The sequence below is a fragment of the Lepisosteus platostomus genome, chromosome 7, assembly GCF_059453375.1.
Source record: "Lepisosteus platostomus isolate fLepPlt1 chromosome 7, fLepPlt1.hap1, whole genome shotgun sequence".
NCBI lineage: Eukaryota > Metazoa > Chordata > Actinopteri > Semionotiformes > Lepisosteidae > Lepisosteus > Lepisosteus platostomus.
The window spans coordinates 39,793,437-39,821,210 of NC_142617.1; the positions used below are offsets into that span (position 1 = coordinate 39,793,437).

Below are 27,774 nucleotides of genomic sequence, written 5' to 3' on the forward strand. Positions count from 1 at the left end.
CAAAGCTATATCTTTGCCATTTCCAGCTGTTTCTGTAATATCTGACAGGCTCCTGTGAGGGTGGATTTTTACAGTGCCCTTTTGTTAGGTGTGTGGCTTGGTCGCTATAATAATGTTTTCATTAAACTAGGTGGTGATGTTCCATTAAACCGTTCTCCGGTCAAACACATTACCTTGAAAGTCTTGCCAGAAATTTTAGAATGTATTTTTTATGAGGAACTTTATGAGAAATTCTAAATATCATGTGTTCTCTCTAAGGATTACTGCTGTGGCTTGTTCAAAGAACTCTTTCATTAATTAAGCAAAAATTGACTTTTCCTAAATTCACCTTGTCTATCCCCTAGATTCCTAGAAGTCAAAACCGATGATCAGTAAACTGTATTGGTTAGTAAGTATCTGGTTTCATGTTTGCTTGTTTTATTCTGCAAAGGCCCTGTAGTGTAAACTACACAACATTCATTCTCCTGCAGCAATGAGCAAAAAAAAAAAAGGAAATGACCTCCTTGAGATCCTTTTTATTTTCTCATGAAATGAGCTAAACCAGGGGTTCCCAGTCATGGTCCTGAGGACCCACACATTTGCTGGCTTTTATTCCTGCCAAAACATTTAACTGTATCCTTATTGAAACTGCCAGCATGCTTGATTGGAAGGCACTTTTGTACTTGAGTTAGTTTTAAACACTGCAGTTTAAAGGTCCTATGTTTAGGAACTGACAAATCAAAATAAATTCAAAACACCTCTAATATTAGGTCAGTTTGAGGTTAAATTATGTAACGGGGAGCTCAGCTGGAAGAAAAACCAGGTGTAACTTCGGCTCCAGAGCTGAGAATCCCTGTGTTAGACAAACCTTTTTCAAATGGTAATGAGACATTTTTGTGTTGGTCACTCAATAGGCAATAACAGAAGATTGGAACCATGGTAAGTTTCAAGAAGTTGTTAGATGTGTTGTCTTTTAGATGCAGAGGAGTCAGCAGCTTGCAGCATTGTACTCCAGTCGTCTCTAATATCGTGGTAACGATGAAGGTGATGTCGTTTCATTTCTCTAGGTGTGATCACCCGGTGGCTGTTCTTATCTTCGGTTCCCCACAGAGAGCTGCCGTTTGTCTGCGGCCCTGAATGATTGTCGTCGAAGATGAAAGCAGCGCTGTATTGAATCATCCACATCTCATTGTTATCTGGTGTTTTCTGTACCCTGCATTACAATGACCTTGTTATGTAGTCAATCAATCAAGGAACATCTAAATGATGGCTACCTTTTGTAAGAAAATGATAGTCGTTGCAGAGCTCATCACTGTTAACTTTGACTTAATCTCTACAGATTTGCGTCCTAAACTGTGCATTCAAACATTCAAACTGCTAATCTTTCCAGGGTTAAAGTTCAGTACCTCCATTCAATTCCACCCCACCCCCCCTTTCAGTTTGAAACAGGCCTTAGTTTCTTTTGTGCATCTGAGTGGTGCAGCAGTTTATTTTTCAACCAACCAGAAATTTCAAAACAACATGCGTCTGCAGCTATGTTTTATGAAGTACTGAACACTGAGCAGATGTTTCACTGTATCTCTTTACAGATGATATAGGTGGTGCTATTTGCATGAAATAAATCCACAGGTACCAAGTAGCAAAATTAATTATCGCATTCCTAATCCTAAAGATGTTTCTATTGTGATTCAGAGGGACCACTTCATTGTCTGAATTGATGTGTCACAACATAAGAAAGCATACCAACAAGAGGGGGCATTTGATCCATTTTTATCATGTGGTCACTAGCTCATTCTTCTAATGCTGTTGTTCAGCCATTTCTTGAAGGAATTCAGGAGTCTGCTTCAACAACATGACTGAGTAGTTTGCACCAGATTTCTCCAATCTTTTGTGTGAAAATGTTTCCGCATTTCAGCCCTAAATGTGCCTCATCTAAGTTTCCCTTGTGTTTGCAAGTCAAGATCAATAAAGTTGTCTTACAGCTTCCTCTAAAGAGATTCAGTTCCTTTGACCTGTCCATACAAAGCATGTAAATAACCTTGTTGCCTTTCTATGGACTGAATCTAGAGCAGTAATGTCCTTTTTATAGCCACAATAACTGTTCTAAAAGAGGCCTTACCAATGTCCTGTTCTGACTGCAGAAACTTGAACTGTACTGTTCACAGTTAGTTATCATTAATATCTTTCTACATTACATTTAGTTTGCCAGGTAAATTCAGGAATGCCTTTGTTGCTTTTAAGGTGTTTGCTGTTTTGCCTGTTTTAGTGTCAGTTGACAATTTGTGGACTGTGGCAGAACATCAGTGTAAATCAGAAATGTTTTACCTATCGGGAAAAGATGAAAAGGGCTTTTGAGAGGCAAATGTCTGTAAGAGCCTTACATCTCAAACTTGTGTTCCAGGTTTAAAAAAATAGTTTTCTTTGTTAAACGTCCCTCCACCACCCCCATTGTTCTTGTCACTGCAGCAGCCTGTTATCACACATCGCAGTGACAGGGGGCTGTTAAACTGCCTTTTCCTCATACCCAGACTTTCTGTGGAAAATAATAAACCCCTCACAACATGCAAGCATCGTGGGGTGTTGTCTGTGCCTCCTCAGGTCCCATATTTTCTGTAACCCAAGTTAAAGAACACAATTGTTCTTTTTCAGTGTTGCAGGCCAGGCTGCCAAAATTCAGTCCAGACAAGGGGTAATTCCTCCATAATAACATTAACAACAAGCAAAGGGAAGCTTACTTTACGAAAAGCAAACACACAGAACACAGAAATGCCACAAGGCCTGTATCACTGGAGTTTACAGCCCCTTGGGTTAGTCATCTCTCAGAAAGCACTGCCAAGACATGCTTGACCCCATGCAGGTTGGAAGCAAATGGGCACCAAGCTGCAGATGAAGGAGATGAGTTAAACCACAACCCGGAGGCTGAGCTCAGTTTAATACAGACATTCTGACATGGAGATAGATTGAGAGTTGGAATGCAAAACAAACAGAAATGGGAAAAAAATGTTAAAAAAGTCATCTCTTTGTGTACATAGAAATGATTGGTTGTTACATTGTCTTTTTTTTATTCTTGTGAACAAGCAAAATAACCCTGCTGGGAGGGTACAGTTTGCTCAGGCCCTTCCCCTTCTGCTTAAAAGCTCCAGGACAGCCTGAGTGCTCTCAGCTCTCAGTGTCCTGATCTTCTGCTGGGGAGGAGACAGGAGTGAACAGAATGAGGTCTTCAGGGCATGCCTCCAAACCAGTCTGCATGGCATCCTCCTCCACAGGGCAACGTGCACTGAAGGTAGATCTCTTTTGCTGTTTGCCTTTTTCCTCCCCCCTCCTCCTTCTATCTTTCTATCAGCCATTGCTGACAAATGGCATTTGGTCAGGTTCCTGTCAGCTTTTTGATGGGCTGCAGTGTTTATTTATTGTCCTGCAGTGCTGTGGTTTGCAAGTGAAGCCACATCCTGTGGTCACAGTCAGCTTTTTGAGGTTACCCAAGCCTCTGTGGGTTTGAGTGCGTGTGGTTGATGGAATTCTTTTTAGTACAGAACAGTCCTGCTTCTAAATTGCAAGAACTCCTGTAAAGAATAAGATGGCAGCATACCAGGACACTTCTAAGTCTTGTCCATGCCTAAAAAATGTATGCATTAAGAAAATATTCATTTGGGTAAATATATAGGGATAGAGCTCATACTTTGCATAGCATCAATATTTGGTTAATGTGCACAGTTCAACACATGACATCTTGAGCAGCTTATGACTTTAGCTTTCCAGTACGTAAGATCATAGACACATTTATAAAAAAAACTGATGTGCTTGTAAGTCTAACACACAGGTCTTAAAACACAGTTCTAAAACTTGTCTTGTACAGTTTTATAACAGTGATAATTATTTACATGTGTTTATTTCTTACATTTGGAGGAAAAAAAAAACATTACAAGTCTTCCAGCTGAATTCCTTGTCAACAGTGTTCAAATTGCTTGGCAGTTATACACTACAAGGCTGAGCTGATAGAAAGCTGTTCATATTCACAATCTGTCTGTTTCTTACAACCAAGGAAGATGAGCCAAAACATGTTGCCAACAAAGTTAATTTGACAATTGCTTGCAAAAGACTCATACGAACAATATATGCTTCAAAGACGCAGCGCTCTCTTGATGATAAGAGAATGAAGTCTGACACACAGTGAAGAATGATGTACTGTATGTCATATGAACTACAGATGTGCTGTGAGCTGCATGCACTCTCAGCAAAGGACAGAAATTTGCATGTGCTTTGCATGAAACAAGAAAAGGCAAGATTCTGGCAACTTAGAATCCGCTTTTCTCCAAAAAGTAATTCATGTATGTTGTATGTGTATATATTTGTGTGTATGTTTTTGAGCTTAAAGAAAAAAGGGCATTGTTCAGTTTTTTTGGGTGATAAGGACAGATGATTAGCACATTTCATGCTCTACAAGAATGTAGAGTGGCTTACCTAGGACTGTTTGAATACATAGAATGCCTGTTTTTTGGATAAAACCGTAGTGAAACCAGTTGGGACACGTCTCTGTCCACTCAGCGCAGTCACTGGTTTTGTCTGGAAGAAGAATGTTGGAAACTGAATTCTGATTCATTCTTTTATCTGTGCAAGTGTGGCCCTGGTTAACTCAGTCAATTTCCATACTTCTAATTTTCTTGTCTGCCCCATTTATAATGAAATAGATATTTATATTGCAGCTTGCTATTCCTGACGGTTTTTCTCCGGTTAACCAACTTATCTCCCTCTACCATGCATTTCATAAACACCTAGTTCAACATGGGCTATGAGCATGCTGAAATAACTAGGCATATTGAGAGGAGTTTTTATTGACAACTATAACTAGAAGTTCATTGTTGGAAAAAGTAGTCTTGCAAAAACCTTTTTTTTGTCTTCTGATCACTTTTGCAATGTGGAGATCACCCATGTTTAAAACTACAAGACCCTGTTCTCAACATGTTCTAAGAATATAAGAATGGTTACAGATCCAAGGAGGCCATCTGCTCCATTAACCCCCTTTGGGTACTCAGTAGTTCATTGATCCAAGGATCTCCTCCCATCATTTCTTAAAAGAATCCAGGGTATGGACTTCAGTAGCTTGTTCCATACCCCCTCAACTCTTTGTGTAAAGTGCTTCTTGTTCTCAGTTTTAGGTCAAGGTCTCAGGTCTGGGTTTTAGGTCACTTATATTTCTTACCTAAGTGAATTTCTTGTCAGGTCCTGCAGTATGATGTTACTCTGTCAGATTATGGAATGATATTAGTGTTATAACAACTGGTAGGTGAAAAATTAAATTTTGCAAGCAGGGAGACATTTTTAACAAGCTCTTTCTCCATGCAACGAAATCTCGGGCTTTTGAGCTTCTGTTGTTCAGTAACCTGCAACAAGGCATCCACTCAACAGTGTTCAGAAGCGATGCACTGTGCACTGATGCTGTCAGGTTATGCAGGGAACTGAGACTTGGTAGTCAGTGGTTGGTGAGTGCATGGTTTTTGAATTTCTCTGCGTTTGTCCTCACATTCAGCAAACATCTCTGGAAGCATTTGAAGTTTCCTTAGCCCAGGCCCACCAACAATATATGGACCTAAGTTTCAATATCCATTACTTATCTTTATTTCCCATCTTAATGAATTACACCAGACGGATAATTGCACAGGTAAGTCTAACACATAGGGTATCCAGACTAAGAATAACATACCGTTCTCATAGACTCAGAAGGTGCTGCATCTTGATTTAGAGGGATTATTCAGTGTTGTTCGATGTATGGAAACAGGCAGTGTGATGGCTGTAAGTGAAAAGTTTCTATAGCCTGCTGGTGATTTTAAGCCCTTCACTTTCACCAAGGTTTTGTAAACCAAAATGTACAGGTCATATATTTATAATTGATATATATTGCATTTGTTGTTTATCCTGTGACTTGATATTTTCATTTCGGTCAATGGAGCATGATAGGTTTGTAGGTAAAAGAAACCAAACACATGTGGCAAATGTGTAGATATGTATCTGTGTACATATTTATTTAATAGACCTATCAAATATTTTGTTTGTGTGAAAGTGTTTGATTTCTGGCATTACTCATGCAATACTAAATAATCATTAGGTATAGCTGTAATTTAACCTGCAATTATAAATGGTCAGGAAAATCCCTCAGATGGAGCCAAAAACTGTGCTCCTTGGTTTGCTAATGACCACAACTGGTTTCATTTTATTTTGCTCTGACTAGTACTCCAATTTCTTCAAGGGCCACATAATTCCCAGCCTCGTTAGCTGTGAGTCCCTGGTGAAATTCAGGGGCAGCCGTGCAGTTTAATAAGGTTTATAAACTCTGCTGAACCTTATTATTCACAGAGCTGGAAAGGACTATAGTCTGTCTTGGGTGTCAGATATTTTAATGGTCTACTTAACTTCACTGGGGGGTTTGAGAGAGAGCGAGTCAAAGCCAAGGAGAGTGAGCAATTGTTCGGTCATTAACTATTTAATTAGTTTTGATTCCTAAATGCGATAGTTACGTCTACCTCTCTCTTTCTTCCCCACTATTACAGGAAAATGTGCTAATTAAATTGATATGACCGATTTCACACAGGAACAGAATGTCTAGAAACCTTTTTATTCCACCTCATATGAATTTTGAAATGAGATAACAGATAACATTCAGTCTCCGCAGACATTGTTTATAATGCTGCACAATTAATTTAGTTTGTTTTTAGATTATATGTGTTTGTAAATATTCCATTTTGTTTAGTATGTGTTTAATCAGCACAATGTGTGTTGCTGTCTTTGTATCTGTGTAGCAGCATTCAAACAGACTTGCTGTCCATGATTTCATAGTCCTTTGGAAGGCAACATTTAAAGCACCAGACACAACAACAAAGTAAACTTGTACACAAAGAAATGTGGTACAAGTGTTGAACTGCACAAGGGAACTGTAATTCAAGACAGTGTTCATCAGTCTTTCTTTTTGTGCTTTGATAGCAATTCCTACCAGGCAAGTCTGTCCAGATTTGTGGAGTTAATAAATGTGTTGGGGTACCTCTGAAAGCTAACCTTTCTGTTGCACCATATCGGTGTGATTACTAAAGGCATATTCATATAGGGCAGTCTAAAAACATGCAATATACTAATACTATACAGTTAATACTAAAACTACAGTGTGTTTGCTGCTTAATACAAACAGTAGGTGCAATGTATATATTGAAATAGATCTGGCACGGCATGGGAGTTTCCTCTGGGCTTTTTAATCACTTTTCCAAAGTGGTTCAGTCAGTCAAAGGTTAAGATTGATTTAAGATCTTGGGGGTTAAGATTGAACTGTCGGGGAGTGAACACATCAGCAGCTTGCTTCCAACTGCAGTTAGGGGATCATTTTTTTTTGCATGTTTTTTTTTTCTTAAAAGTTTTGAAGGCCACGATCTTGCTGACAGTTATGCGTGTAGAACCCTATAGAGTAGATTCTGAATGCATTTTTTGAACTGTATGAAACTGTACTTTTACCTTTTGGGGGGAAGGGGATTGTGACTTAGAGGCGTTCAGTTTTCATCTCACACAGGGGAGCTTCTCACCATTGACTCCTCTGACACCAAATGTCTGAACCAGTGGTTGTTCTCGTAGTGAGCAGGATTACCACTGAGCCACCTCAGTATTTCAAACAGACACTGTCACTCTCAAGTTGGGGCACCTCTCATGAAAGGTGAGGGCTGTCCCAGCATCATGTGGCCAGTTGCGTCACGTGCTCCTCTGTGTTGTCCCCCAGGTGTCCTGGATCCGGAGGCTGTGGGTGACCTACGCTGTTCTGTGCTTCCTAGCGCTGCCACAGAGGAGCACAGCCACAAAGTCCCGCTGCGGCCGGGAGCTGCTGGCCGACCTGGAGTTCGTGTGTGGGGACAGAGGCTACTACAGAGGTATAGTCATTGCTGCTTAGAAGCTTAGAAGCTTAGAAGCACAAGACGGGAAAGATTGACATCTCAGTTAGTAAAGGCCAGGGCACAGGCTGAGGCCATGATCTTGGCTTTGTTGTTTGAACCCAGCTTTGAACCTAGGTCATGACACAAGCTGACCAGGATAGGGATCCACAAGCGATGACTCATGACTGCCCCCTGGAGTTATGGTTGGGAATAATCAGATGGGGCTGTTGACATTGACATTGACATTGTGAGTCCCACAACTCTCCAGACACTACTGCTTCTGTGTGCAAAGGATCTCTTCCTCAATCATTGCCACTCCTCCCCTACGGGGTTGCGTAGCTTCCATTACACAGAAACTTGAGCGGCTCGCAGGCTTGCCCGCACTTCCTTATTCTCCCCTGTGTGCGGGGGCGGGGTTCATAGCAGTGAGCCAACCTGGTGATTCTAAATCAAGTTCAGAAAACTAATTGGGGTGCAGAATTTAAAAAATAACAGCCCTGAAGTTTACTGTAGCACTAGGATTTTGTCCTGTACGTTCTTGTGGTCTGGCTCCACCATTTCTTAGGTTCTTAAATGCAGCTTCAGTCTCAATGGCTAAGAATTCCTAGTATAAATAAATCAATGATTGGATGTGTGGAGCAATTAGAGTTTAGATTTAAGGCTACAAATTTCCTAGGACAGGCCTTAATCCAGAGCCAAAATTTAATCTGCAGCACATTTCTCAAGGCACGGACAAAAGGGATGAACATTGTTAAATGAGTAATATCAAAATGACAAAAATAAATTAATTATTCAACAATTACAGTAACCTTTCATTAGCTATATCATACAATCTGTGAATACTTTGAGGTCTTTCTTAAAGTGTTTCTGAATTTGAGTAAACCGAACCCAACAAGAGCAACTGATGATAAAAAAAACTTGTTCTTCTTAATCAACCATGTTGACCATTGACAGGTCATGGCTACTTGACTTGCACAGGGCCTCTGATGCATCTGAGAATCATATATGCCCATAGGAAGCAAACCGCTGGACAGACAGGTGCTCAGCCTGCCTGTCATTGCAGGGAATGCACAAGGCTACGGCAGGAGGCTGCGAGGGAAGGGCATCGTGGAGCAGTGCTGCCTGCGCGGCTGTGACCTCCAGCACCTGGAGTCCTACTGCGCCAAGCCCCAACGCTCAAGGAGATCGGCACCCAGCGTGGAGCCGCACAGCCAGGTGAGGATCTGAAGGGCAGAGCAATGAGGGGCCCTTTCTCCGTGGGGAATCATTCGCTGGGAGGTGCCTTGAAGAGCTTACAAACGAGAGGAGGCCATTCAGCCCATCTAGTCCTTTTCCGACACTAGGATCAATCTGATCCTAGTAACCAAGCCACCAGGATAAACCGTGTGGGGCTCCTCTCAGACAATATGAGTTTGAAAAGCTATAGAAATTTACATTCGCTGTCACTGCCTGTCCCACTATTCTGAGAGACCCTATTAATGAAAAGGCTGTTGTGATTTTCAGGAGGGAAAACTGCGGGAAATCTTCAGAAAGCATGTCCTGGCTCCCTCCAGGACTTTGGAATCCATCAGGCTGAAGAAGGTTGTGGCATTGGGGAATCGGAACCTACCAGAGCCCGGGGCAGCTACTTCTGTGCCTAGGATCTCCAGGCACTCCTTCCTGCTGAAGGAGATATCCAGAAAGGATGTGGAAAGACAGCCCTGAGAGTGATCCCCTGAGTGAAGAGGAAGAAGGAACGTAGGAAGAGACTGTTTTCTCAGAGCCGGTAGACTTTTACAGAGACAGTGTTCTATGCTGCTTGCTGTTTACGGGATTGTGAAGCTTATCTTTGATGACCATATTAAATTGGCATTTTACTGGATTTTTTTAATACCCTGAGTGTTTTTCCCATTGTTGTGCAAAAACAAATCCATTGAGGATGTTAGATGGGCGCTTTTTAGTATCTGCCAGGGAGGGAGGAGATCCAGCAAGGAAGACAGGAGACACAGTGTGTTCTTCCAGCTCGTTAACTTCCATGTTCTTCAGATGCCAACCTTAAATAATCAACATGTTGCTCATTTAAACAGAAGAAGCCTGTTTACTGAATAGCACTGTATCACATGCAAGAGCTTTTCATCTTCAGTAGTTGATGGACTAGGTTGCCCACACCACAGATGCCATACTTCAGCTGTAACTCTGGGCTGACTGGTGTGCCTGGTATGAGATGTTTTATCCAGAAGTCACTGCTCTGCTTCTTTCGCTCCACTGGCTAAGAAAGAGTAAAACCACTTACATACAGTACATTTGTCAAGGTAAAATGTAGCATATCTCTCTTTGGCAATGTAGAAAAGTGGCAGGTCTGTAGTTTTTTGTGACTCCGGTGTACAGTTTGTAAGTATCCTGACATATTTTAGCTTTGTTTTCCTGTAGAGGAAGCTGAATGATGTGCACTAAAACAGAGTGAATGTTTTATTGTCTTTGGTTATTTTCCACATTTTGGATGTATTTTTTGAGCTTGTATGTTAAGTTTTTATAAAGTTTTAAAAATGGTAAAACTTGAAAAGTCCTTGAAGAAAGCACGTGCACTTCAGCAGTTTGTCTTGACATGTATTCTCTTGTTTTTGAAATGCATACTGCGTCATATAATATTTATACCGCATATTTAAATTTAGGTTGCACAGGGAACTGTGACTTTGGGTATGCTGTGTAAAAACAATTGTTGCCAAAAATTGTTTTTTTTTGTCTTGTTATTGGCGAGCGTGCCTTTGAGAAGCTGACATGAATTAAACTTTTTTTTTTCAAACCACGGGTTTGGAGTTTTTTTTCTTTTTTTCCTTGCATGTGAAGAACAGAATAAGCAAATTTTGTCCTGGTTTTAACTCAAAGCTTTGGTGTACCTGCCAACCCCGAATTCCTAACCTGGCTCTTCGGGGCAAGTTCTCATTGGATAAAGACGAGCGAACCCTGGCAAACAGATCCCCATCAGGCCTGAGTTTGAAATCCGTCGCTGGCTGGAGGGTCGAGTTTCAGATAAATAACCATTTCTCAATGACTAAGTTCTAAGAAGTAATGCAATACAGTTACAAGTTACATGTGGAAAATATTACTTCTTGAATTAATAAGTTGTGGGAAATTGCTGTTAAAGAGGTGTTTTGCTAATTTATGTTGATTCTTCAACACTTCACTGTAACTGAAGTAATCCCTTAGACCAGTAAGTGGTTACTGTAATGCATACTTTTTAAAAGTAATGTTCAACAACTGTTTCCATTAACACTGAAGATCTGATGTTCAATGCTTTTTTCTCCTTTAAGATTCTTATAGCATACCTATATATGGATTTGACACCCAAATTATGCAAAACAGAGAGAAAGTTATCTTTCCCTAATGTTATGAAATCGCCTCTGAATTGTAGCACATTGATTCAGTGCTACAGTTTATCTCAGTTTGGTCAGGCTTGTCAGATCTTCACTTACTGAGGTGTAACAGTAAAGGGTGCTTGAAACATCTGTTTTAGATTGCTCAGAACAATGCAACATCACACGCAGCTCCTGGAAAAGAAACGACTGGGGAAACAGAGGTGGGCTGTGGGGGGGGGGGTTCATCTGAACTCTGCATACTGTCACATACTGATGAAATTGCACAAAACCACAGTAAATATCTCACAATAGAAGTATGCACTATGCACTACACACACAGACAGTGCTGGCTGAAAGCCAATCGATCACAGCTCATCCTGTATAGGGTTAATGCAAACCATGTCTCCTGGCCGCTGTGAAGTCAAGCTCTTGTGTGTGCTGTGGGGCAGATGAGTGGCACTGGGGTTAGCACAGTGAGCACAACACCCAGCTACAGGTTTATGGACCCAGGCCATAGTCGCATGTTGTTTCAGTAAAGGAGTACAGAGGAGTAGGAATTCAAGCCAACCATCTGGGCAAGAGCCCTGAAGAGCCTGCTGTACAGCAAAATCGAATCGAATGTCCACAAAAAAACTTTACATGCATGTTCACAGCAGGGACATGCGATCTTTTAGTTCATATGCACATGGTTTTCGTCTCTGTCTTTTCAGTCCTGTCCTCTGCATAAACCCAGTCTAGCACAGAAGAACTGCGCAGTTTGTTTTGGGCCTCGTTTTTATCCCAGAGCTCCTCGATACATGAAACCCCACACAGCTGTTTAATGAACGCATTCGAGCCAACGTGCTGCTTTTGCGTTCGAGCTCTGGCGCGCTGCACCTTTCGTGAAAGAAGAGCAAACCCCCAAGGTAAACAGCTTCCAGAGCTGAGGTGTTGCCATGACACTGCGGCGAGGGAGGGGGCTGGAGAACCGGGGAGGATGGGGGGGTGGTGGCTGTGGTTCTGTGGTTTTGGAGCCCCGCCACTCGATCACCTCGAAAGGGCAGGGTGGCTACAGCCCCAGCGAAGAGGTTCTGCCCCGCAGTGTGAGGCAGTCTCCAGCAGAGACTTGTTAAAGAAATACAAGCAGGCTGGGGAATCACAAATTGGCCCCCCTGTAGTCACCAGACTAGTTAGATGTCTGAAACAAACTAAATTATACATATTTATTCTTTGTGATATGTCCAGTCCTGACATTAAGTTTTAAGAAACAAGTTATATCTCAATTTCCTTTCGGATTATGCATTCCACTGTCTGCACTCAGCGCAGCTCTTGGTTGCTGAGTTTTTGTTGTCGTGGTGATCTACTTTTCCAGCAAAAGGAGCGTCTGTAAAGGCATTTGGGAGGAAGTGAGCAGGGGAGGGTTATGCCCAGCACACTAAATTGCCATCCTGCGCGACACCAATATACGTCCCCACAGATCTTTCACCTTACCGAAGTCTTTGGCAGGAACTCCCCATATATTTTTTATCACCTAATCAGCCAGTTTGGATTCCAGACTTGCTGGCTGAGAGTTCCACACTCTCTTGGGAGTGAATGAGCTGTACAGATATGCTCCACACGCATGCCCACCTATAGAGCTGTTCCTCTCTCACTGCTGTCAGAGCCAGCCTGCACGTGAGTTTATTGGTGGATGGTGATAGGGCACAGTGGCTTCATCAGTGTGAATAATTCTATTCTCTGGAGGGGAATGGGGTCGTGTGCTGAGCAGTTCCAACCTGGCTGGGATCAATGTAGTGGCAGTTCAGTGAAGCACTGGCCGGGTCATGGTAGTTTACGAGGGTGTACTGCCCACTGCCCTTGAAAAGAAATACTGGTGCTCTGATAAGGCAGCTCGCAGAAATAGCAGCTATCTTGTCTACTGCAGGTGAACAGCCTTCAACACATGGCAAATATTGAGTGTTTCAGATGGTACCCCCAGAGGGAGATAACATAGTAAGAGAAATAAAAGTTTCCTTGTTGTACAGATACTGAGGGATTTAGAAAATACTTTTTTTTTTCTTGTGTGCAGCCATTTCCCTTTGCAAAAAGAAAGGAGAAACCTGGAGGACCAGGAAATGATAAACTGCTTTGATGGCTATGGATATTTTGTTACTTTTTTAGAAGTTGGAAAGGCTATAACAGACCCCTCAAATAAACAGAAAGACTGTTTAGAATCTGAACTGCACTTGTATGATCTGCTAACGTTAAGTATCAGAAATTGGAGCTCTGTCCAAAATTGAACACCATTTCCTGGCAGGTCACACATACAGGGGTTCAGAGAAAACCATGATTTTTTCATTTAAATCCTAAAATTGACAGTTTTCCATAAGGACATGAGAAAAGTTAGCAATGAGAAGAAGCCATTTTGCACACTTAGCTCAATTGGTACTGTAGGTATTAATTAGATGACTCAAGGATCTCATTCAGTTGATTCTTGAAAGCCAGGGTACGGGCTTGAATAACATGGCTGGAAAGCTTTTTCCATATTAAAACATCCCTTTGGGTACAGAAGTGCTTTTTTACTCTGTTTTAAATGCAAGTCCACACAGTTTCCATTAGTGCATTCTGTATCATATTTCATTATTGATTCTGAAGACACTCATTAGGTTGACCTTATCAATGACTTTGAATGATTCTGACTACAGTACGTGCATCATGTTCCTGTAATGTTTTTTCAGGCTGCCAGTGTCGCCAGTTCTCAAGTTAAGATCTAATTAAAATGCATTTTGACTCCACTTACACATCATCGACTACCTGAATTAAATTAATATGGATTTTGGATAGAACCACTGTTAACAAAATCAAATGGTGAATGAATTAAATCGAGAAACAACTCCCTTTTCTAGTATCCCCTCCAGGGACCCCTTTCTTACATGACAACCTACTTCTAAATGTAATTCTTCTACCATAGAACACAGTACCTATGTTCTGACAAATTTTACATCCAATTCAATACCTGGTTTTGTCATTCACCATTCTCCTTCTCCTCGCCCACAGGTGTAGCCAAGAAAGAAATGGAAAAATTACTTCCTTCAACCCTGAACTCACTAATCTGGGGCCCAGGGGCAGCATGTAAGCAGCAGAGATAAGGATGAGCACAACAGGCAGATACAGAGCTCAGACTCTGCTGGGCCTGCCCAGTGTTTTGCCTTCAGTCAGCCTGGAAAAGATAACAGGCTTGGAGGCCCCAATTCAGGAGAGAGGTTATCAGAGAGTGGTAACAGCAGAGAGAGAGAGAGGAGGAGGCATTTGAGGGAGGAACACAGCTCTGGAAATATGGAGTTGGCCAGGATGTGGAGACACCTGTCACAGCTTTTCCTAACTGCCCAAGAAAAAGATGGTTAACCCCTAGAACTGTGATGGTCCCTGGACAACCCCTACAAATATATTCTCCAGTCCTATGACTTTTAAAGAGCTCTTTAATAAGCTCAGTTGTTGGAGATTTGGAATCAAAGGCCAGGTTATTAAATAACATCAGGTCTACAGCTGGTCACCACAGGCATGAATGAGCCCTGTCTAGCCAACCCTAAAGAGCCACAGGGCCCTCTCATCTTTCACCTCACCTGTCCTCCCAGAGCTCGCAATTGGAATGATCTGATCAATGAGATGCGCTTGTCTTCAAACCTTTAACTAAATGAGGGTCTGACAAAACCTGGAGAAAAAGGCCAAGACCATCTTCCTGCAGGACCTGTCAGACACCACTGCCCTGTAACAAGGAGGTCATGGACTCCAGTTCTCCGGGGGGCTGCGATGGAATCTACTGTAGGTGTCATTTCTGCTCCCCAGGACTCCCAGAGCAGCCAAGACCCGCTCAAACTGATGCTCTAGCCTTTTAACACAGGGATTGTATGCAGTGCTTGTGTGTACTATGCGGGTTGTTTGGTGCTCAAGAGAAGCCAGCTCAAATCCAGGGTTCAGCAACACATGGTATATCAGCATCCATGACCGCTTATGCGTCAAGCTTGCCTTGCTTTAGAATCTTTGACTACATAGCCAGACAGAAAGACAAGACCGTGAGAAAAGGAGTATCATTCTGAGATATAAACAGGGTTAGACGCAGGATTAACATGTTTAGGCCTATGTTTTAGTGTGTGGCACAACAACACCTAATGTCTTAAATGGCCATAGCCTCTGATCAGCCTCTGAAAGGCAGAAACTGGCGATGAATACCTTATTGATCTCTAAGGTTCAACCTTACTGATCTCTAAGGTTACTTTTACAGTGAGCAAACTGCAGGCATTCTGCCTGATTTGCAGTACATTAGGAAAACAGTTGTGCTCTAGTTTGTCCATTACAAAAAAACCTGTCCTTCTTCTCTCTGTGCACCTTGGCATCTGTAGCGTTGGCCACAAAGACAAGTGGGGAGCACGAAAAAGACAGTGAGAGAGAATGAAGAAAAAAGGTAACAGCTGTGATTTCTAGCTCAAGGGCTCCTTGGTTTAATTTCCCTCTATCAGAAAAGAAAGAGAAAACTGTTTATTGCCCTTTTTAATAACAGGCTGACAGCTGGTCCGGCAATAGATTGCAATTCTTCTAAAAGGTCATTTTTTTTCCCTTTCTCTTGTGCGTCATTCATCCGGCTATCAGTTCCACTCCTCTGTTTCACTTTAGCTCTCTGGAGATAAGTCTTTGTGGTTACATTCATTTAGAGGGCCTGAAATAAGGTTCCATCTCCACTCCAGCCAGAGAAAGAGAAACTGAAATGACCCTTTTATCAGTCCAGTGAGGGGGTTAGGGGCACACTGTGAATATCCCAGAGTAACATTAACTCTGTAACAGTGCTTAAAGTTTGTTGTTCTTTTCCCCATTTTAGATTCTGCTGTGTCGTACAGATTACACATTGTAACAAAGACCTCTGTCTCATTATGTTTCAGAGTTGAAAAAGGGGAACCTACCCACATTCCACCCCCACCCACTAAATCATAAATCTAAGCTATCCTATATTCTGACAATTTTCATTTCACTGTGTCAACTCACTGGGCCAGGATTATTTCTATTGTGGGAGCATTGGAACTGATTATTCAATATAAATCAAAGCATGCATTTTATGTTCTGTGGTCTGTCACTCAGCTAAGCACCAAAGGAAGTGAGAGAGAGAGAGACCCCCCAGAACCCACAGAGAAAAATAGTCACTTTGCTTTCAGAGATTTTTTTAGGACTCAAAATTGAAAACAATAAAATATGCTCAGTAAAAGTGATACCCAGCCAAAATCTAGCAAGATACGGTACTGGAATTCTTTTGGAAAACAAATGGCTTTTTGTGAACATTTGGTTTGAGTTATGTGTTGGCTCAATCGATTATTAATCTAATTTTACTTGGCGATTCAGTCTCTTGCCCTTTTCCGTAACACGTCTCCACCACAGACCCAACAACCTGGTTAGACCTCTGTCACATAACTAAGCAAACTAAACAATTTAGTCGTAGGGTAAGGGAACTAGTTTTCCCTACTGGTTAGTTGTTGCATTTAGTCCTTTTCCAGCACTTCATGTCTCATGGCTTAAACTCCTATCCCACTCCAGATAAGAAATGACCTGACTTTCTTGGCTAAAGCCGAAACCAAACAGACAACCACAAAAAATGAATGTATTCAGACACAAACTGAGCACACCGACTGACAAAGAGTGGTTGGCCTTTCCTGTTGCTTTTTTATTATGTTCAAGGTGACGCAGTTATACCTTATGTCTTTTAAGGTATCGAGATCTACCCAATAAGCAATAAGAAGAGAATGAAAAGCTGATTGCAGAGTCCCTGAACACAAACTAATATGCCATGTATGTGGCATTGTGGTGGTAGACCAGGCCCCAATACAGACAGCACTTCTAACAGTCCTCAGTCTCCCCTGGGTTCACGTTTCAAACCGCATGGAACCCCATCAGTCTGCTGTATGGCTTATTTCATTTAGAAGTTAGCCCAAAAAAACAAAAGAAGAATAGATGAAAAAACTTTTTTCAGCTCCTTAAAACATCATTAGTCCTTCTGAGGTTTGCATGCTGCCCCTCCCATCTAGGTAAACAATGCTTTGTGATTCACACACGCTCTGCAACAATTATTGCATTTTAATCGGGTGGCACTGCAATTTCATGTCAACAGGGACACAGTGACACACATAAATAAACTTTGCGGGAAATCCGAGAGAATAAAGTAATGAGCTGTTTTACTGAAAGATGCGCCTAGAATTCCAATTAAATTCTGAAATGACTGTCAATCACGCATTCCTCTTGTCATTAAAAAAAGCATTGTGGAGCAAAAACATCTGGTTTTCTGACGCAACTTTACATTGCATAAACACTCAGAAGAACAGCTTCAAATGGCCCTTTCTGCTAATTTTGTTTGCTACTAGCTTATTGATCCCAGCATCTCATCCAGATGTTTCCCAAAGGATCTCTGCACTGTCATTTTTTCAGCGTGGTCACCACAGCTGCACTCGGCCTTTCTTAAATTAGGTCTTTCCAAATCATGGCATCCATGGGTGGCCACTAATGTTGTCTTCAAAAGCAACTCAAGGCAAGACAAATTCTCTGAACTACTTAAACCGTTTCTACCAGTAGATTTTCTGTGCCTCCTTAAATTATAGTTGCAAGTGTTTAACTCCAGTCTTCAAGGTGTCTTGAGGTTCCTAAGTCATAAGAATGTTTAGAAAGGTGAGAAACTAAAGGAGGCCAGTTGTTCCATCAGGCCCGTTTAGTAGTTAGTAGCTAATTAAACCAAGGATCTCCTCCAGCTGTTTCTTGAAACAAGCCAGGGTGTCAGCTTAAACAACATGGTTCAACAGTTACTGAACTAAACAAATTAGCAGTAATGGGCTGCTTGTTCCATATTGGACCAATTTAGCTTTTCAAAGGCCTTCAGCCAATGACAATTTCAAGAGACTTATAAAAGCAGCTGGAATGCGACCTTCAAGGAGTTTTCTTCATTTCCTCAGGTTTTAAGATGCTGATGATTCAAAGAGGGAGAAAAAAAACAGGACTAAGGCTGGGAAACCCTGTTTTAAACAGTGCTATTAGAATAAAGCTGAATTTAAAAAAAATACCATTACACTTATATCAGTTGTCTTGCTGCTTAATTCCTCCACAAATAACGTTTCACTTTTTTTTTTCAATTTTGTCTCACAAGCCTAAGAAGGACGGGGAAACTTCACTGTAAATGATTATAGAACATACTACCAACTCTGAATTTGACCATTATGTCATGTATGATATCCATCCATTTTCTAACCACTTTATCTAATACAGGATCACAGTGGAGCTGGAGCCTATTCTGGTAAGTGGGCACCAGGCAGGGTACACCCTGGATAGGATGCCAGTCCATCACAGGGCACACACTCACACCTAGGGCACACAATTTTCCCCAAAGCCAATTAACATACCTCTACGTCTTCGGACTGTTGAAGGAAACCAGAGCATCTGGAGGAAAACCACACGAACACAGGGAGAACATACAGACTCCACACAGATAGCACCCCAAAAACTGACCCCAGGGCCCTTGTGCTGTGAGGCTGTAACACTGACTGCGCCACTGTGCCACCCATTGAGAACATCAGTTGCATTTATGAATTTATGAAGATTGACTGATACAAACCACAAGGTGGTATTTTGCCATTCTTAAATTCACAAAATATTTCTACATGCGTCTGTGTAGATTAGCAAGGTGTCTGCACAGTTCATGGAGCAGAGACAAGCTGTCCTATATGGTCATCTTTCAGGTATCTATCTATTGTAGGTGCTGTTTTACACCTTCATTAGGAACCTACTGGCTAAAACAGCTGCTGTAAAATGCCCATTTTCATTTTTCAGAAACTGCTTGGTATTATGATAATGATTGCAACAGTGTTTTGTTGGTCCCTCGGCAGGTTCCAGGCTCAGCCTGTGGCGCATCTCTAGCGTGCTCTCTTCCGTCTTGCGTAGTTTCCAGCCTTGCGACGGGGAACGGCAAGTGACTGACGCGCACGACTGTGTCTCAGCTGTGCTTGTTTTCATTCAGGAGTTTCTCAGTGAACTTAAACAGCCTGTTGCTCGTTCTGTGTGAAGGACAAAGTAAATAGATTAGCACTGTCACTCATAAACGGCCGACAAACGCTATCTTCCCAGGGGGCCTCTATGCTACTACAAGAGGTGTTCATTACAGGAGGCATGGCGCTGTTTTCTGAGGCCGTCCATGTTCTCTAATGAGTACACGTTGTCAACGCATATGACTAGGCTGGGAAACAAAATGATTGATTTTACTAGAGCAAAACTTAATATACAGTCTACTCCCTATTTGTGCCATCTCAAACACAGTTTAAGTGTTGGATGTGGAAAGATACAACACATGTCTTTAAGTGTAACTGTGTAACGGAGAAATTCGTCATCCCCCCCAAGTGCATTGCCAATAACAAATTAATTTGATTTTCGGCAGAAGTCCCTTATCACAATGGCGACCGGTGCAATCATAAATCAAACACCCTGTTGTAACTAAGTAATACAACAGTTGCTGAAAAAACAGAACACCAAGATATTAATGCCCAGTATTGTAATTCCATCTGATTCATAAACTGCTTTATCCAGTACAGGGTCGCAGGGAGTATTGCAATTACTGAACTAAACTAAAATGAAAGGCACAACTCTGCTGTTAAACATTTTCAGACCTAAGTGAATTTCTCACTGTCCAAAATTCTACATTATTTGTTTTCAATTTGGCATTGATGTCACCTACTTCATGACTGACTGCCTGGCTTTCATGCTGGAGTGAATCGATAGAGGCTAAGCGATGGATATCTGCCTTGTGCTTCCTAAGCTAAGCATGCACTGTCATTGATACTTTACAGTTCAGTAGGTAACCTCATTTTACCCTGTCTGGCAGCACCCAGGAGAAAAGCTTTGCATATTACTTTCACATTCGAGAGCTGCTACTCTTTAGTGTTTGTCTCTGTCACAGACACTGAATAATGGAACACAATGTCAGAAACCAGTGAATAAATACTATTTTACTGCTCGTACTATACTTGCAGATGAAGCCTGCATCAGCTCCTGTGAAGCAGATGGGCTTTACAAGTCTCAGAAGCAATGATCTAAAAAACCAAAAAGAGAATCGAACATCCTGGAAGCATTGCATGTAACAGTTTAAAAAGGATTTTAGTTGGTTGAATTCCCGAGTGACAGTTTTACAAACGGTAGGTAATGTTTGTTGCTTCTGCCACGTATTTCAGAACAAAGCTCCCTGACTTGCAGAGTTGGGAGTGCAGTTGACGTTCACCCCACTGCTGCAGAATGCAAATCTAACAATCGTAGAAGGAGAGCCCCCTGGTGATGGAAAGCTGTGTTAGTCATCTCTGTTGTTCGACAGGCTGAAACGTAAGCGTCCTTCCTCTACTGAAGTCTACAATGCAAAAAAGCACTTGGATGATCGTGAAAAAAAAAATCTAAAAAATCTAAGTGTAAAAACACACTTTGACAAGACAAGATTCTTGCCAGCGGGCATCCTGGCCAAATTTCCCCATTGGCCCTTACCAATCACGGCCTCCTAATAATCCCCATCTATGAATTGGCTACATTACTCTGCTCTCCTCCCCACTGATGGCTGATGTGTGGTGAGCGTTCTGGCGCACTATGGCTGCCGTCGCATCATCCAGGCGGATGCTGCACATTGGTGGTGGTGGAGGGGAGTCCCCGTTACCTGTAAAGCGCTTTGAGTGGAGTGTCCAGAATAAGTGCTATATAAGTGTAAGCAATTATTATTATTATTCTCCTGAGCTCATGTACTGAATTAGAAGACCCAACCAACTGACTGTGATCATATTAGTGCTTTCATCAACGACCAGTGAATACACTCATTTGCCTAGATCCTTTATGAGATCAGAGAGCACACAAGGTGCGGTGATGTAAGTGGTCAGGGATGCACAGTCTGAACAATGCAACCTCACATCTCATCTCCAACACTGCCGTCATGACAGCATTCAACCTTGGCGACAATGTTCGTGCAGGACACCTTAAAGCTTACCAGTCAAAATCATGACCACAAGTTATACATACAATCAACAGAATCTGCTCCCATGGCAGGCTGGAAAGTTATTCCTTCAAAATGTAATTTAAAAGGCCTGAGCAGATATCCCTCCTATCTCTCTGGACTACTGTGCTAGAAGAGAAGACTTTCCCCTCTGTGCCAACCTCCAGAAGCTGTGCAAATCCTAATGAGCTTACTCTAATGGACATGCAAATACTTAGTGACGTGACTGGAAAAATAAAAGACATCTTGTCGGGCCTAAACCTTTTTACAATTTACTTAGCGAAATTGTAAACCATTTTAAAAATACTCTAAATCTGCTGAACCTAGTCAACTGCATTCTTTGTTTAAAAAAAATCTTAGAAACATGATAAACAACCTCTGTAAAATCAACTGTAAAAAAAATAAAATACACACAATGGTCTCTTGGCATTCCAGCGAACGTCCTGTTCGATTCGCGAACTTCTTGGGGCGTCGGCATGCTCGAGGTGGCGTCAGTGAAAATGCTGACACCGCCGTCCTGAGTAGTGGAGATGTCCGGTTATGATTGGGCTTCAGTGCATATCTAAAGACTTAAAATGTGCACCGCTTTGCCGTAGTATTTCAGAGGGATGTGTTTTTCCTCTGAAGATTTCTCGTCTTCTTGTCGATTTGCTGTATACTTCACTGCTGTGGAATAAAGTGATTTATCGTAATTAATACATTTGTAATTGTGGAGGTAACTGATCAACAGCATGATCGCGATGACGCCTAACGTCGTGAGGGTCGGATTCCAAGTGACAAACAGCGCCCTCAACGGGAGAACACTTGGTACTGCTGTTACCACAGGGGGGTTCTTGGAGTGTCTGAACCCCAGCGTTCCCCGCTGAAGTTTTCCTTGCTCTTTGTCAGCTCCAGCTTCCAGGAAAAAAAAATCAAAACGGCGAGAGATATCATTATCGCTGGTGCACCCACCTGCATACAATATTTATAAAAACAAACTGTTAAGTGTTGAAGTGAATAAAACCGCATGTCTCATTTTTTTTAGAAAAAATAGCAGATACCAGCAAAGGCAACAAGCCTCCTTGTTTAACGGGAATCTGCGTTTTCTCCCTGTCTTTGCCTCCAAGTTGTGTGTGATACAGCTCAGGGCTTGATTTTGTTGATCACAGGCCCCAGGCACTTTCACTCTGAACTGTGCAAAAAGAAGGATAAACGCCAGTTAAATTACGTCGATTGACATGACGCACTTTAAACTATTCTAATGCTAAACCACGTGATTAATGGAGGTACTCGAGTGACCATCACTTCAATACTTCTAGTTTCTAGAACAGCCGCTAGATAGATCAATGATTACTGATTTGGAGCACCTAGAGTAGATGGCAAGCTTGTTGTTTCAACTCGTTTTTCGTTAGTCACTAGTGTTTCCCTCCTTCAAAGGCCCTAAAATTATCGAAGGCCATAGGCACTGTGCCTACAGCGCCTAATGGGAAATCCGGCACTTATATAAATATTTCCTATATTTTGTTTGCAGCTGTCCTGAAGGAAAGGGAGAGTTTTTCCGCATTACTCTCTCCTTTTTGTACAATATGGACTGTTCCGCTCCAATCATAATGGTACAAAGGATTCCACTCATGAAAAAACAGGATAGTGACTTTTTTTTAGTTCTGTTGCAGGGTACAAGAAGAATTTCAAAAACAGTACACAAAAAAATACACAACAATTACAAAAAGTAAAAATCAAATAAAAGGAATTTTTATCAAATGCTAAAAATCAATTTTATCAGTTATAACTAGCTAAGTCACATTTAGCAAGTGGTCTTTGTGCATGTCACACATGAATGAAACAGCAGCATATCTGTTGCTTCTACATAAGAAGGTTGTGTATTTTTAATTGCATTATATAATGCAGAAAAATGACAGGATACCTCTAATCTTGGATCATTGACTGCCGATTTCCAGTGTTGATTAAAACTGCAACTGATGGAGATACGGGACTGCTCGTAATGAGATGTGAGTATGAATTCAGTACTTTCTAGCAATTAATTGCATCTTTTCAGTAACTATTTTTAATTTGCCACTGGGTGTAAACACTTGAGGCTGTCAGAAATGGTACATTAGCCAGGTCTGCTGCTGTCTTCAATAGCGCTCAGGTACATGCACCAACAGTCATGTGTTTTCTGAAGTTCTTTACAACAACTGTCTTATAGTTGAGCACACTGGAAGAGGCCTGGTCTGCTACTACATCACAGTCCTGAGAAAGCATGGGACAGCTTTGATCAGAATATGTCACTGCTATTGTGTATACCAGTCTCTGATGTTTTGGTGGTCAAATCGTGATTGAGCTGTACCTAGCAATGCCTTATAAACAGAAATTTCAATTGTAAAACTACAGTGAAGCAACTTGAGTATGGTATCACACAATGAAGAGTTTGTGGTTAACTTTCCCACTGGCTGTTATGAGGTCTTCATTCCAATTAAATGAGGCATTGATGAACTTAAGCCAAACACCTCCTAGGGTGAAATAGGCCCTATCCGGATGTTATTATTTTTTGAATCCGAGCCTAGATGGTACTACAGACCACAATGTGATTAGTCCAGGAACCACAAGTGTGACAAAGGAAATATCTGCATGTATTTCTCAAACAGACCCAATCCAACTGGTGATTTTATACTGGGGTCATCCTAATGTTCATTTAATGATATGGTCTTGGACAGTGACTAACATTTTTACCCTTAATGAAGTTCACCATCAGTAAAAGAGTACCAAACTTTTAAGGAGATTTGTGACTCATGGGTATTAAAAAGTAAGGTCAGGGAAAAGTTGGCACTGCACATGTGTGAAGCATATGTTTCTTCCCCTCTGTTGACAAATGTGGTTGGTATGTTTGTAGAAAAGTGTATGTGTACAGACGTGAGTTTATTTATGATCCACATGTTAATGTGTGCATAGAATTATATGCACAGAAATCTGTGCTTCTTCAAAATTTTGGGTTTTAGCAGTCACGGGAAGAGCTGGAAAGAAGATTCTTTGTGAGGATCCTTATAAGATACGATAGTAAAAAAAATTAAAATAACACTTGAAAGAATTTATCCAATTACAGCAGATCCCAACATTATACATGGGAAAAAAGGTGAAAGAAATGAACTTTCTCCTTTCACATTAGAGCCTTTCAAACAGACGCTGGCTCTGCTGTAGAACATGCCCAGAGTGTGCTGGGATTTGCGGTCCAGGTGCTGTTCACATTGGAATTGCTAGTTTAAAATGGGCCCTTGTGTTTGTCAGCTTGTCCAAATCATTTGGAGTGGTAACCTTCACACCAGTCTGAGGCCGAGGTCTGGGAGCAACGAATGGAACTAATATTGCCTGATCGGAGTCAACAGCTCCCTGGAAACATAATCTCACCCCTCTAGCAACAAATCTTCCAGCCGAGATTACGTCACTGCTCCGTGGAATCAGATCCCTTGTGTGTGTGCTGGATTTGCTCCAGGTGCGTGACTCTATGAGCAGGTAACGTTCAGAAGGGGTTTAAAAATTCTCCGTTTGTTGTGGAACTGAATTACGGTATACAAAGCAGTCAAGCCAAGAGTCAAGTCACAGAGCCCAGAAAGGGGTTTTGCAGTTTGTAGTCAAAGGTGTTCTTTCCATATTTCAAACTGTATGACTAAAATCTAATTCAAGATAGTAGTAATAAAAGGATACATAGCCTTTTATACTCAAACATTAACTCACTGAGGTCTTAAAATAAAAATGTTTTTTTTATTTTTCGATGGATATCATACAAAATAAGTAAATGTCTTCTTAATTCAATTCTGAAAAAAAAACCGGAGCAAAAAACCTTTTTATTTTAAAAACAATTTGGAATGTTACCTATGCATATTTTCATAACCAATATAAGGAGCACTGCTGAACTCAGGGTTTGTCATTAATCAACAGCCACCTTAGGTCCCTTATTGCTTAAGACTCAAGTTGTTTTTAGTCTTGCCCTAGACTCTAAAAAATAGTTGACAGGCCTTTTTTCCCCCAAAAAGGCTATGGTGTCAACACTGTAAAAACTTGATATCTTGTAAAAAATATATATATATATTTCATAGCACTGCTGTTAGAGCAATTCACACATCTGTTAAGATTACATTATAATTAAAGGGGTTACTTCAGAAATTTACTTTCAAGGTGCTGTTGTAAAAAATAAAACATTTGGATATACAGCCAGAAGCAACAATGACCAGGTGTCAGGCCAACCTACAGAGGATAGAAAAAGTCTACACCCTTATTGAAATTGCAGGTTTTTGTGCTGTAAAGCCAGAATTTAAGAAAAATCATGTCAGACATTTTTCCATCTTTAATGTGACCTCGCAACCAACAAAACAAGAGAAAAACAAATAGATAATTATTAGGAAGAATTATTGAAATTAAAAAAACCTACAGCACCCTGGTTGCATAACCCCCCCAAACTAATACTTTGTGGAAGCACCTTTTGCATTTATTACAGCAGTAAGTCTTTGTGAATAAGTCTCTATTAACTTTGTACACCTGGACTTTGCAATTTTATCCCAGTCTTCCTTGCAAAAAAGTTCAAGCTCCTTCAGATTGCCAGGGGATCTCCTGTGCACAGTCCTCTTTAGGTCATTCCACAGGTTTTCTATGGGATTGGGGTCTGGGCCATTCCAAGACTTTGATCTTCCTTTTCTGAAGCCATTCTTTGGTTGACTTGGATGTGTGCTTTGTGTCATCATTATGTTGGAAGGTGAAATTCCACTTCATCTTCAGCCTTTCGACAGAGGCCAGCAGGTTTTGTGCCAAAATATCTTGATATTTGGAGCTAGTCATTATCCCATCTATCTTGACTAGAGCCCCAAGCCCAGCTGAAGAGATGCAGCCCCAAAGCATGATGCTGCCACCACCATGCTTCACAGTAGGTGTGGCGTTCTTTGGATAATGAGCGGTGTTGTCTTTGTACCAAACATATCTTTTAGTATTAAGGCCAAATAGTTCAACCTTTGTCAGACCATAAGACATTTTCCCACATGGTTTGGAGTGATTGAATCTATTTTTTTTGCAAAATGTAGATGGGCTTGGATGTTCTTTTTTGTGAGAAATGGCTTCCATCTTGCCACCCTACCCCTTAGCCTAGACGTGCAGAATACCAGATAGTGTCATCACATGCAAGGAGTGACCAGTACCTGTCAGAAATTCCTGCAGCTCCTTTAATGTTGCTGTAGGCCTCTTGGTAGCTTCCCTGATAGGTTTTCTCCTTGTCCTGTCATCACCTTTGGAGGGTCATCCTGATCTCGACAATGTCCCTGTGGTACCACGTTTTCTCCACTTATTGATGATAGTCTTCACAGTGCTCCATGGTACATCCAACGCCTTTGATATTCTTTTATACCCCTCTCCTGATCAGTGCCTTTCAACAATAAGATCCTGTAGATGTTTTGTCAGCTCCTTGCAGACCACGGCTATCCCAGTAGGATGCAACCACGAAAGTTTCAAGGAAATCCCACAGCAACAGCTGATTTGTATTTGGGGTTAATCAGAATCACTTTCATTGATGGCAGGTGTATGCTACTTACCTTTGGACATGATTTTGAATGTGATAGGTTAACTCTGAACACAGCCACAGCCCCCATTATAAAAGGGTGTGCACACTTATGCAACCAGGGTGTTGTAGGTTTTTTAATTTAAATTATTTTTCCTAATAATTATTTGTTCTTCTCTTGAACTTTGTTGGTTGCAAGGTTATAGTAAAGATGGAAAAATGAATGACATGTTTATCTTGATTTCTGGCTTTACATCACAAAAAACTGCAATTTCAATAATATTTCAGTATTCACTGTACATCCCAATGGCTGATGACCAGTCTGGACTTTCGGAGACACAGGCCATACACTCACAGCCCACTCAGTATTGATGGAACAGAACAGTCACCAGCTTTATGTTTTTGGGAATTCACATTTCTAATGAACTACCCTGGACTGTGAACACAGACATTATTTTGAAGAAGGCTCAGCAGCGCCTCTATTTCCTGAGGTGCCTCAAGTGATGGGGGATGCCAGTACCTGTGTTGGTGAACTTCTACCGCTGCACCATTGAGAGTGTCCTCACCAACAGGATCACCGTGTGGTATGGCAACACCTCTTCTCGAGAGAGAAAGGCACTGCAGAGAACAGTAAATGTGGCCCAGAAGATCATCGGCTGTGGTCTCACAGAGATTAAACAGCTCTACGAGGACCACTGCCGTGGTAGAAATCATGGCCAGCACAGAGAAACAGAGAACAGTCACCACCCCCAGTAGGAGCTCTTCACCCCACAGCCCTCAGGCAAAAGATACAAGAGCAATACAGACACTTACCACCAGATTCTTAAATAGCTTCTACCCACAAGCAGTGCGATTGGCAAACAGATTTGGCCACGCCCCTCGGACCACACCTACACCATCTACCTCATTATAATTTTATTTATTGCACATCTGCAGTCAGTGTTTACATGTCTGCATTGTTTACATTTGACCTGTTTACTTGTACTGTCTACTGTTTGTTTGGATATTGTCTGCACTTTGTGTTTTACACTTTTTTAACAA

The 27,774-nt window shown here is 41.5% G+C and overlaps 1 protein-coding gene across 2 annotated transcripts; it reads left to right on the plus strand.

Moving 5' to 3' along the window:
* The first annotated feature begins 3,091 nt into the window (after positions 1–3,091).
* igf3 (insulin-like growth factor 3) lies at positions 3,092–10,665 on the plus strand. 2 transcript variants are annotated; one of them, XM_088640250.1, is made up of 4 exons: positions 3,092–3,262; positions 7,733–7,880; positions 8,899–9,098; positions 9,387–10,665. In XM_088640250.1, the coding sequence occupies exons 1-4, from the start codon at positions 3,191–3,193 to the stop codon at positions 9,585–9,587; spliced, it is 621 nt and encodes a 206-aa protein (XP_088496376.1). In that variant the 5' UTR covers positions 3,092–3,190; the 3' UTR covers positions 9,588–10,665. The 2 variants fall into 2 exon arrangements, with proteins under 2 accessions (XP_088496376.1, XP_088496377.1); XM_088640251.1 differs by having other exon boundaries at positions 3,095–3,262; positions 8,947–9,098.
* Positions 10,666–27,774: the final 17,109 nt, after the last annotated feature.